Source organism: Anneissia japonica, unplaced genomic scaffold, assembly GCF_011630105.1.
Source record: "Anneissia japonica isolate Jap-2015-1 unplaced genomic scaffold, ASM1163010v1 scaffold234_len1672027_cov178, whole genome shotgun sequence".
Lineage (NCBI taxonomy): Eukaryota > Metazoa > Echinodermata > Crinoidea > Comatulida > Comatulidae > Anneissia > Anneissia japonica.
In genome coordinates this window covers 1,505,013-1,517,721 of record NW_022738761.1, presented here as the reverse complement: position 1 = coordinate 1,517,721, position 12,709 = coordinate 1,505,013, and the positions used below count along the sequence as shown (strand labels likewise).

Genomic DNA, 12,709 nt, shown 5'->3' with positions numbered 1-12,709 from the left:
ATATATATACACCGTAATTCTTTGCAGAATAATTGTTATGCAGAATTTAGCTTTTATTTCTATTTGATAATTTAGGATTTATGAAATAGATACCAAATGCAAAACCAATTACGGGTAACATACCGTCATAATGTTCACACGTTGCATCCGTCCACGGCCATGCGCAGGAGCATGCATAGAATGGATTAACAGTTGTTGCAAAACACGTTCCAGAGTTCTTGCAGGGAGAACTACTGCATGCATCTACGAATTTAAAGAATAATATCGAATGGGTTCATGATTAACAATTGCTTATACTATTGTTTTGCAAGTCGTAACTACTGCGTGCATCTAAAGAATAACATGATTAACAATCGCTTATATTATACTATATAAGTCGGTCTAAGAAATGACTTGTACCGTACACGCGCAAATAAGCGCCCGGTACTTAAAATATTTTTGGCTCTTTTTGAAGGGCGCTTATTCAAACGAGGCGCTTATATGAAAACTGAGTGGAAATTGAGGAGGCGCTTATGGATACAGAGAAAAATTGAAGGGGTACTTATGGGAAATTGGAAAATTCAAGGGGAACTTTTTTTAATCGAAGATAAAGGAATGGTTTTGGTGAAGAAAATGTAGGCCTAATCGTCGAGAGCTCATAGATGTTGGGGGCATTTGCACAACAGCAGATAAAATTAGTGGTGGTGTTGGTGATGGTGGTGGTGGTGGTGTTGGTAAGCTTGTTGGCCATCTGTCAATACAGATTGCAGGATCATTGCAGGGTTTCTTCCTTAAATACGAGAGTGATGAGGTCAGTTTATTTTTATTGACTGAAAATGGCCATACAGTATTTTAATTTTTTGATATCTTATACTGTATTTCTAAATCCAAAAAGTGTATCAATAAAACAAGAACGGAATTCTAAAAATGCACAAAAACTGAAAACCATGTTAAACATAATGGAGACGCGTGATAGACCGAATAGTTGATTCAGAAAATTAGGTTGGTGATGTAGGCCTATCTGTACTGTACTGTATGACCCATTGGTTCAACACCTGAATTATGATTAAAAAATAATTTTAAAAAAAAAATTTATTTTTTTAAATTCCATAAATACATAAAATACATCGTTTATTGATTGACCTATGACATTAAATCATCATAGTGATAATATTGATCAGAGTATGGTTCGGTGAAAGGTTACTATAGCTGTGCTTCCAATAGTCATACAATTTGGTAAACTTTTATTTAGTATTATATCATTCAATGAACAAGTGCAACCCATTTGGAAGTGCTAATGTGCAAATTAAGATTTCCGCTTTTGCTAAAGAAGAGATTGTGTAAGAAAACTAATACTAGTACCTGTAATTATTTCGCATTTGACTCCAGAAAAGCCGGTTGGACAGACACAAGAATAGGCCATTTCATCTTTGTTATTTACACAAGTTCCGCCAGACACACAAGGATTGTTTTGGCAGCCTGTGGCAAAACAATAAAAGTGGAAACAATGTTAACATTTGTAAAAAGCTAAATTAATGTCACTTGTAATTTTTATCTATTTTAAAATGAAACATTTGAGTTTGATATTGTGTTATTTGTCAAGAAAAACAGAACATACAAACTGGTAATCTGAAGCATAACAATGGATACAGTATAATAAAGTACTACTATAAGCGGCCTACCGTCGTGTATTTGACAAAAAGTCCCAGAATACCATTCAAGACATTCGCACACAAAAGGATCATTATCATCGTTACAGGTTCCACCATTCAGACACGGATTGCTCACGCAAGCTGTGATAGAAAGTAAAAGTTACAACTTAATCGAGATGATAATAATAGGTCCAGCCTATTTCGGAGGGCGTGTGGCTTTTAGTGTTCAAAGGTCTCGTAAATGCTATGAATTTTTAGATTTTCATGCGTAATTCAGAACATACAAACAATATAAATATACGAATATATATAACACTATACCAAATATTTACATAGTTAAATAAATCTTTGGAACTGCGCTTGTGTTTCTAATAGTGTATAGGTCTCGAAAAATACTACTGATAAATTGAAAATTGTGTAAAACGTAGGATTTAGGAAACAAATACAAAATACAAAAGCAATCAAAGGTAACACACCGTCATAATGTTCACATGTTGCATCTGTCCAAGGCCATGCACAGGAGCATATATAGAATGGGTCAACAGTTGTTGCAAGACACGTTCCTGCGTTCTGACAGGGAGTACTATTGCATGCATCTACGAATTTAAAGAATATTATAGAAAGGGGCCATGAATTGTGATTGCTTTAAATTTAAAATAGTAAATTTAAAGTAAAATAAAAATAAAATAAATATCAAAACCGATTGTCTAAACTCTGTACTAAATACCTTATCATCATAGGTTTATCACCTAGACATCATGATATTAACAAACTATTCATCTCTAGAAATGAAATTATTTCATAAAATTTTTGAAATTAATACATTGTTTATTGATCAACGACGTCATATCACCATGTTTGGTAGCAACATCGACCAGAGGTGGGTCGCTGAATGGTTACTGTGTCTTGCTTCCAACAGCACATTTACTCATAATCATTAAAGGCCTTAAACAAATTTTTCCCCTCAAAAAGTAGAGTAAAGCCCGGCCAGAAAAAAATGTTAACTTACCTGAAATTATTTCGCATTTGTCTCCTAAAAAGCCGGTAGGACAGTCACAAGAATAGGCCATGTCATCTTCGTTATTTACGCACGTTCCGCCGGACGTACATGGATTGTTTTGACAAACTGTAGCAAAGAAAAATAGCGGCAATATTTTCAGACTTTTAAGAAAAAATATGTATGTAAATGTGATCCCTCATTAATATAATATTTGTTACGTCACGGGTAATTCAAATTAATGTAACTTTGTTACACTTAATGTTGAAATGAACGAGGCTTGGTCCACTTTCTGTACGTTTTTTCATTCATGGTTTTGATGTATCTTAATCTCCTTCAATTCATTCCGTGTTTTTCCTCCTTCCAGGCTATAGAATCAACACCAACAATACTCATGTACAATTGAGACGCAAGGTCCTTAACATGTTAACATTCTATCATATAATGATATAATGTAATTCTTGGGAAGAAGCTACTATTCTTTAACATTTTATTTAATATTCACTGCAACTGACAATATGAAATGTTACATTGAATGTATAAAGTACTGGCAATACGTAAAAACAAGCAGCCTACCGTCGTGTATTTGACAAAAAATCCCAGAATACCATTCAGGACATTCGCACACAAAAGGATCATTATCATCGTTACAGGTTCCACCATTCAGACAAGGATTGCTCACGCAAGCTGTGATAGAAAGTAAAAGTTACAATTTAATCGTCGATGATAATAATAGGCCTAGCCTATTTCGGAGGGCGTGTGGCTTTTAGAGTTCAAAGGTCTCGTAAATGCAATGAATTTTTAGATTTTCATGCGTAATTCAGAAAATATGAACAATATAAATATACGAATATATATAACACTATACCAAATATTTACATAGTTAAATAAATCTTTGGACTATTAGACAGAACTGAACTTGTGTTTCTAATAGTTTATAGGTCTCACAAAATGCTACTGTTAAATTGAAAATTGTGTAAAACGTAGGATTTGCAAAACAAATACAAACTACAAAAGCAATCAAGGGTAACATACCGTCATAGTGTTCACATGTTGCGTCCGTCCACGGCCATGCGCAGGAGCATATATAGAATGGGTCAACAGTTGTTGCAAGACACGTTCCTGCGTTCTGACAGGGAGTACTACTACAGGCATCTACGAATTTAAAGAATATTATAGAAAAGGGCCATGAGTTGTGATTGCTTATAACAATATTTAAAGTAGTAAATTTAAAGTAAATTAAAAATAAAATTAAATTAAAATAAATATAAAAACCGATTGTCTAAACTCTGTACTAAATACCGTATCATAGGTTTCTCACTTCGACATTATGATATTAACAAATTATTCATCTTTAGAAATGAAATTATTTCATAAAATTTTTGAAATTAATACATTGTTTATTGATCAACGACGTCAAATCACCATTCTTTTTAGCAACATCGACCAGAGGTGGGCCGTTGAATGGTTACTGTGTCTTGCTTCCACCAGCCACATTCATACTCATACTCATTAAGGCTTTAAACAAAATGTTTCCCCTCAAAGAAGAGTAAAGCCCGGCCAGAAAAGATGTCAACTTACCTGTAATTATTTCGCATTTGTCTCCAGAAAAGCCGGTAGGACAGTCACAAGAATAGGCTATGTCATCTTTGTTATTTACGCAAGTTCCACCGGACATACACGGATTGTTTTGGCAAACTGTGGTAAAGAATAATAACGGCAATGTTTTCAACACTTTTTGGAAAAAATATGTATGTAAATGTGATCCCACATTAATTTAATAACTTTTACGTCACGGGCCATTCAAATTAATGTAAATTTTATTCAAGTTATGTCATTATGTTGAGATGAACAATGCTTAATACACTTTCAGTACATATTATTTATTATAAATTTGACATATATTATAATCTTTCTTTTCATTCCGTGATTTTTCTCCTTAGGCTATTAGAATCTATACGTACGACTACGGCTCATGTACAATTGTGACGCAAAGTCCTAAACATGTTAAATATAGGCCTAATGTGATTTTTGGGCAAAAGGAGAAACCAAATGTTTCAATCTAGTAGTCTTCAACATTCTATTTAACATTGCGGTTTGTTTCAAGAGAAATATAAGATTCAATACAATTGACAATATGAAATGTAACATTGAATGTATTTGTTACTAGGAATACGTAACAATGAGGCGGCCTACCGTCGTGTATTTGACAAAAAGTCCCAGAATACCATTCAGGACATTCGCACATAAAAGGATCATTATCATCGTTACAGGTTCCACCGTTCAGACACGGATTGCTCAAGCAACCTGGGATGCAATGTAAAAGTTACAACTTAATCGAGGTGATAATAATAAGCCTAGCCTATTTCGGAGGGGGGGGGGGGTTATTTCGGAGGGGGGGGGGGGGTGGTTGTGGTTTTTAGAATTCAAAGGTCTCGTAAATGCTATGAATTTTTAGATCCTCTTGCGTAATATAGGATATAGGCCTACGAAAACAATTTAAATATACGAATAAATACTATACCAATACTTATACAGTTAAATAAATCTTTTGACTATTACTCAGAATACGTTTGTGTTTCTGATGGTTCATAGGTCTTAATAATTAAAAATTGTGTTAAATTTATGATTTACGAAATAAATACAAAAAAAAACAAAAAAAAACAAACAAAAGCAATCAAAGGTAACACACCGTTATATTCTTCACACGTTGCGTTCGTCCACGGCCATGCACAGGAGCATAAGTAGAATGGGTCAACAGTTGTTGCAAGACACGTTCCTGAGTTCTGACAGGGAGTACTACTGCATGCATCTACGAATTTAAAGCACATTATCAAATGGGTTCATGGGTTTAAATGTAAGCCCATGTAGTAAACTGCACTTTGATAGTGAATGTTTAAATACCAAAAACATGGTCTAAACTCTGTAGTATCAGGGAACAGTGAATTCACTGTTCCCTATGTATATACCGTATCACACGCTTCTCTCCTCGACATCATATTAACAAATTATTAATTATTAATATTTAGAAATCAAATTATTTTATAAAATTTTGACATAAATTTATTGCTTAATAATCGACGCATCAAGTCACCCCGTTTGGTAGCAACATCGATCAGAGGTGGGTCGCTATTTCATTTCATATTTCATTTCAATTTCTTTCATGCCATTTCATACCATTTCATATTATTTCATTTCACACCATTCCATACCATTTCACACATTTCATATTATTTCATATCATTTTATAACATTTCAGAACATTTCATATCATTGCATTTAATTTCTACTTCATTTCATTTCATCTCATATCATTTCATTTCATTTTTATATCTTTTATCTTTTTATATCGTTTCATATCATTTCACACATTTTATACCATTTCATATCGTTTCGTAACATTTCATAAAATATCATTTCATATCATTTCAAACCATTTTCATACCACTTAATATCATTTCCATTTCATTTCATAATATTTCATAACATTCCATATCATTTCATTTCATATCATTTCATATCTTTTCCTATCATCTCATATCATTTCATATATTTCGTTTCATATCACTTCATTTTTGTGTCTACTGCACTCAGGCAGTAGACACTTGCTATCCTGGTCAATCCGGAAGCGTAAAGTTGACAATATGTCACATTCGTGATGTGTTTTACTACTAGGCGAAATGTTTTTACATTTGAGGTTAAACAAAGGTTTACACGGGTGGGCGATTATTTTTTCAGTTGTGGTTATGTTTACATTTGTGGTGTACATGTTATGACATGTGGTTATTTTGATATTAATCAATGAGTTGAGTTTTAAGATGAAAACGAAGATTAAATAGATGCCGCGATGAACATGTGTGATGCCTGAACAGCTTGGCCACTGTGATAAATGAGTCAAATTAGGCTACTGTAGACTAGAATGCTACGTCTCAAATAGTGGATATATACACGACTGCTGTGGATTTAACAAATATTTTTGTACTGATACACTTCAATTGGGTATGCAGTACTTACGGCATTCAAAATAGCGTATTTTGGCTAAAAATGGATATCTCCTCTATGTCACACCATGTCAAGATAAACACACACACACCCACAGACCCGTAGTAAGCAGTTTGTCATTTAAACAGCGGCCCTGGGATTAGAAGGCAAGCATCTTAACCATCAATATTAGTTGTATAAAACTATATTCAACACGAATATGCGTCAGAACCGTTGCGAATTTCTGAATCCATAAAGTATTCTTTTGATGTGCCTACTGTTTAAAAAATCCAACGAAAAACTAGCAATTATTTTAAAACTCTGTTTTCACTTGCTCGGTAGTCAATTTCAAAGCATATTCCGTAGGTGTGTGTGGTTTTGGGCAATGGGCATACAATAATGGGTGTCATTGGGTCTTTAATATTTGGATATCCATAAATCAAGTGATTTATGGATATCCATAAATCATTTTGGATATTCCGATATCCAAATATGTTGAACCCCACTAACACCTTAAGGTGTTAATGGGAATTTTATTCAACATTTTATCCCTGCAATGTAATTTTAACCCAAATATCAGTGGCGGATCCAAGAATTTGAAATATAGGGGCTTTGATAGATGGAAGGTCTATACCACCTCAGCCCCACCATGGTTGAAACTGAAAATATGAAAATTAATTAATTAATTAAATAATTAATTAATTAATTAATTAATTGAAGTATGAAAATTTATGATTATGTCACCTGTAGAAGGCCGGAAATGGCGCTCTCAGACTTAAAAATAATGCGAATGTAATTCTATATTTCCCAAATTCTTTACAATTTTGAAAAATTTAGGTGAGGGAAGGGGACACGCTGGCTGGCCCCTTGAATCCGCCACTGAATATGTTGAATAAAATCCCCATTAACACATCTTTATATTGCTTACCTGGGCAACCTAACACTTCAAATCTCAAGCTTATGTGTCCATACCAAGTAAGAGGGTGGATTCGAACAAAACGAGCGTGCACTCCATCGGGAAACAACCTGGTGACAGCGGTGTCCGTATCTGAATTGCCAACAAATTCCTTAAAATAACAAAATTCCTATTTTAAATTTTATTCCAAGTTTAATTTATAGTTTAATAGCCCTACTATTATATATTGATATATCATATCATGTTTAAATAATGTATTTACCATTGGCACGCCTGTAGTACCCAAAATTGTTTCCCAGTTGGTGGCATCCATACTGTACGAAACCTTATATGACTTCACCCATTGTCCAGGAGAATATCCATTACGTCCTTGGGTCACCACACCTGATACTAGCATTACTTTACCTAGATCAACCTGGATCCATTGATTAAGATCATTGGTCTTGGCAGACCATGCACCAATACCATCGCTGTCCGGTACGAGATTCAATCTAGCGCGACGGGGTCCATGTTGTTTATCGTATTCGCTGGAAGCCTGAATGCTAGCTGATGGGATAGCACCAGATTCCATACCTAAGCCTTCAACACAACTTACTGAAAAGAAATACAGAAAATTACGTATTAAATTTATATCTTCTATGTAAAGGTATACGGCTTCTTCCCATGTTTATTAAGATGTTATTAAGATCTCTATTATTGAATAATATAAACATCGGCACGCTCGTCGTCAACAAAACACAAAGTAAATATCCTATCAAGATAATAAAGAAACACCTCGCTAAAACGTATAACAAAACTCGAGATCGACTATTACAGAACAAACCAAAATAATCATAGGCCTACCTGCAAAGAACCCCCAGTCTTGGCCAGGAGACAACCACCCAACCTCAAATCCTTAGACCTACTCACATTAATCTTCCCTCTTTCCGTCCTCAATCAGGTAACAGAAAATGCGGTAATCCCAGATGCAATATTTGCCATATCATCATAACAGTCTTATCCATGTACCCAACACAAACAAAATTACCATCAAGCCACTTCCTTCACTCACTTGCAATGCCCATATTATCATATATCTTATAAATGGTGTATCGTATGGGGTATAGGCCTACTGTTATGTCGGAGAAATTGGCTGCACATTTAGACAGAGGATCAATAATCACGAAAGCTCTATAAGAAACAAATATGATTTACCTTTGGCTCTTTAACGGACCATAATGATATAAAATTCATCAACTTTAGGTTTCTCAACGAAAGATGTGCAGCAATTAAATGGATTTGAAACTTAGGACTCATAAAATAGGAGTTAATAAGGACCTAGGTTTTGCTTCAGGCATCTCATTCACCAAATAAATAGTACCATATAATATAAATCAAGATGGCCGTTAACACAGTTAGGGGCCTATATGCTACTATTTGTTCCAGCCGTATCTATTGTGTTATAGAGTGTATCGGACGGTTATTTAAATCTGTTCAACCATGAGTCTCTAGTCTAATGATTATAGCTCTCGCTTTGACAGTGAGAGGTCAGAGGAATTTTATTACACAATTTTTTTTAATTTATAGGACAACATTCGTTGAGACAACATTCGTTAAAATAAATTATCTTTTGAACCTATATACTGACCATCAGAGAGAGAACAGTCAATACAAGAGAAGCCGGCCGGACATGTACACGATCCATCTGTGTTGCAAGTTCCTCCATTCTTGCAATCTCCGTCAACGCTGCAGAACACTACAACAATATCATACTACATTATTAAAATTTTTCATTATTATACAATGTTAATAATATAATAATAATAAAATATATTACCGGTAATTATAGTAATTATAGCTAATTATTATTGCTGATATTATTGTCATTATTACTAATATTTAATTGGTCGGTGTAATAGCAGACACTACATTTAGGTATTTAATTATTAGATATATAATTTTTATTTTCACGATTATCTTTATTATTATCATCATCAACATTATCATCTTTATAATTATCATCATCGTTATCATTATCATTTATCATTTTATGTAGCAGTAGCAGCAGTAGTAAAAAAGATACTATTAAAATCTGATTATTTAAAAGAGGATATTGGAATACATTTCATAATTAAGTTCAATACTCACATACCTTCGCCAACAGTTTGCAGACATTTTGCTGCGGGAACCTTACAGACGAAAGTGAGTGGATGGTCCGACTGATTGTCCCATAGAGTCGGTGTAGCATCGTTCCATATGACAGCCAAATTTTGACTAGGTGAATCCGGCTGACCGGGTCCCCAGCCCAAATAGTCAACCGTGGTATTATCTACCCATTTCCAATCAGCGTCTTTGTTTTCACGATACAGTCCAATGAAGAATGTCTTTGAAGGCGAAAAGGAGTTCACAAACGTATTTTCTGTATCACTGTGAATTGATACCAATTCGGCGGTGTGCTCAACACTACATGAAATATATATAAAAAAAAAAAAATTTAAAGAAATCATTTATTAAGAATAAATAACAGCATGAAATAACTGTACATCCATTCTAAACCATTTAATTTATTATTTCTACTGAAAATCGAGATAGAAACGGTTATCTTATCATATTGTTTGATTATCGGATTTACAAGATGAGACCCCATCGCAACTGCATTTTGACTCCACATAACATGGTTGAGTATTTGATACCAAGCTAAATAAGACGTGAAAATTACCCAAAATGCAGAAATTACTTTAAAAATATAAGCTTTAACAACAATATTTTCCCCCGAATACCAAGATACAAACAAACAATGATGGTTTCTCCTATCCAAAAAACAAAGCTCTTGTCGGTATAAGACAAATTTTGAACTTTTGTTCTAATTACCGTACCTTAACAGAAGGGAATATTTTGTTGTTTTGAGAATAGAAGTTTAACATTTGTTTTCCTGGTTAATAAATGACAAATGTATATAAGTATATCACTGGACTGGTGTAATACCAACATGTCCGACTGTAAAGTAATGTAAGAGGCCTAACTTACTTGAGAAATATTTTACTATGTCTGATAAAAATTAATTCTCAATTCCGTCATTTACAACAATTCTACTAGTACTAGACTAAAAACTACAGCACGAAGAACGGTTATTTTACGAACGGTTTGTTTGGGGTCACGGTATTGATTCGTGCCAAAGAACTGTTGGGAAGGCGAAAAGAACGGTTCTTTTATGTGGGCCCTGTTTCTACTGCCACAAAGAATGTTTTTTTTTTCTCGTCAGTAGAAACAGGCCCTTTAACACCAATGGACAGTTTTGGCAGAAAACTGAAAAATTTCCGTTTAAATAACGACTACTTTAAAAACATAGTGATTTTAGTGAAGACGTGTGTATACATTGAATACCGAATGTGTAAGACATTCAAACTTAAATGTATCATATGGTTTTGGCAGACACCCAACTAAACCAAAAATGTTCCCTTCAAATAAAGACTACTGTACATTAGAATAATATAGTAACTTTAATGTAGTTTTTTCTTAAATAATTATGATGATATGACTATTAATACACATCAAAATAACAACATACTGACAGTTTTAGTAGGACGATATTGTTAGTAATATTTTAATGGCAATTTAGGTATCAGAACGAGTGCAGGACTTGATGTGTGAGTACTGCGCCATTCGTTCTGTTTTAAATCGATATTGATTACGTAATGTATCATGGTACTACATCAGTGTTTTTTGTTTTAAACACAAAGTGAACACTTACCCATCATTGGCGACAAACTGGTGTCCTTGACAATGTGCAGAAGCGTCCCAGAATTTTTTCGCTACTGTTGGCGAGTAATTATAACAGTCGGTCTCGTATAGCTTCCAGTTAGTCGGGCATCGTAATGATGACACGGCCGCGGTGAATATAATCAAAAGGAGAGCTATCGAGTGCATAATCCAGTGTACAGTAGGCCTACGTTGAATCTAGAAATGAAAGATCATCTCAAGATTGACTCTCACTCTCGGACTGGTGAAGCTACAGAAATGAATACAATAAGTAGATGTAATTGTATTTATGTAGGTCTGTTATAATTAACTATTATACAAGGATAACAAAAAACTTTCAAAGAGTTGCAGGCATCATAAATCAAGGTTGTTTTATGTCGGATTATAAGGAACTCGTATTTTTTTGTTTATACAAGTCAGATACACTTTTAAAAATAAAAAATACAGGTAGGCCTATAGACAGCAATGTTAATACAAAATAATATTAAAATTAATTTACATATGTAAAACAATAGCCTCTTATCTCCTCTCCACACCCACCAATCAAAAATGCCCGTGATGAGAGAAGGCATTTAGCTTTACCTTTACCTAAAGAGAGATAGGCCTGTGAATGATTATAATGCGTCATAAGGGGGATGGGCATTTAATTAGAGCGGTATTTCCTTTTCGGTTGTACACATCTTTGGAGCGGAATTGAATGGTTTTGTGGTTAAGATGCTTGCCTTCCAATACCAGGTTCCTAGGTTCAATTCACGGTAACACGAGTTTTTCTCATATATAAAGGGATATAAGAAATCAGTGGAGTAACGTCGGGGTCAGGGGCACAGTAAGTGTCCAGGTCCTAAATTCTCTTAGTCGCCAGAGCAATTCCAGGATTTGAGAGACCCATTGTGTATCAAGAACACAAATACAAATTAAAACAATATAGACGAAACTTAAATAGTTAAATGGGGCACTATATGGGTCGGGACCTCTTTCGTATCCACAGATCCCTCGAACTCTTCGGGGCCCTGTGGAGGTCGGGGGCCCCGTGGTCTGCCACACGAGAGGATATAGGCGTTACCCCCTGAAGGAAGCGATGAGAAGAAGATGAGCATATAACCACATCGCCACTCCTTAAATGTTATTAATAAATGTACTAGACTAAAAATCGAAATAATAAAACAAAAGGGAAGTATATATTGGCCAATCAAATTTAATAACAATTTATATCCACAATTGCGTGCGAATCATCTCAGTAAACATATGGAATGAAACAGTTTAATTTATATGAGGTAAGCTGTAGCGGTGATAAACATATCTGTTAAGGTAAAATATATTAAGAAAATGACATTGAACGATTTTTATCGATTGAATTTAAAGGACATGGGATTTATAACCATTGCACACAAGATCTGAGATTAAATCATCGTTGCTGAAAGTACGAAAAGCAGTGGCGTATCCGAC

The 12,709-nt window shown here is 34.4% G+C and overlaps 1 protein-coding gene across 7 annotated transcripts in view; it reads right to left on the bottom strand.

The window, feature by feature from the left end:
* Window positions 1-11,541, bottom strand: part of LOC117117753 (fibropellin-1-like) — a 33,192-nt gene extending 21,651 nt beyond the window's left edge. Inside the window, exons 1-15 of one of the 7 annotated variants that reach the window (XM_033262169.1) lie at window positions 11,256-11,541; window positions 9,657-9,967; window positions 9,153-9,260; window positions 7,788-8,119; window positions 7,538-7,676; window positions 5,321-5,440; window positions 4,825-4,935; window positions 4,210-4,326; window positions 3,664-3,783; window positions 3,205-3,315; window positions 2,641-2,757; window positions 2,108-2,227; window positions 1,662-1,772; window positions 1,342-1,458; window positions 124-243 (exon numbers count right to left, since the gene is read on the bottom strand). In XM_033262169.1, coding sequence (XP_033118060.1) covers window positions 124-243; window positions 1,342-1,458; window positions 1,662-1,772; window positions 2,108-2,227; window positions 2,641-2,757; window positions 3,205-3,315; window positions 3,664-3,783; window positions 4,210-4,326; window positions 4,825-4,935; window positions 5,321-5,440; window positions 7,538-7,676; window positions 7,788-8,119; window positions 9,153-9,260; window positions 9,657-9,967; window positions 11,256-11,431 — 2,230 coding nt within the window. In that variant the 5' untranslated portion in view covers window positions 11,432-11,541. The remainder of the gene's footprint in view (window positions 1-123; window positions 244-1,341; window positions 1,459-1,661; window positions 1,773-2,107; window positions 2,228-2,640; window positions 2,758-3,204; window positions 3,316-3,663; window positions 3,784-4,209; window positions 4,327-4,824; window positions 4,936-5,320; window positions 5,441-7,537; window positions 7,677-7,787; window positions 8,120-9,152; window positions 9,261-9,656; window positions 9,968-11,255) is intronic. The other 6 variants (XM_033262168.1, XM_033262167.1, XM_033262173.1 and 3 more) reach the window with 6 other exon arrangements.
* Between the last annotated feature and the right edge of the window lie 1,168 nt (window positions 11,542-12,709).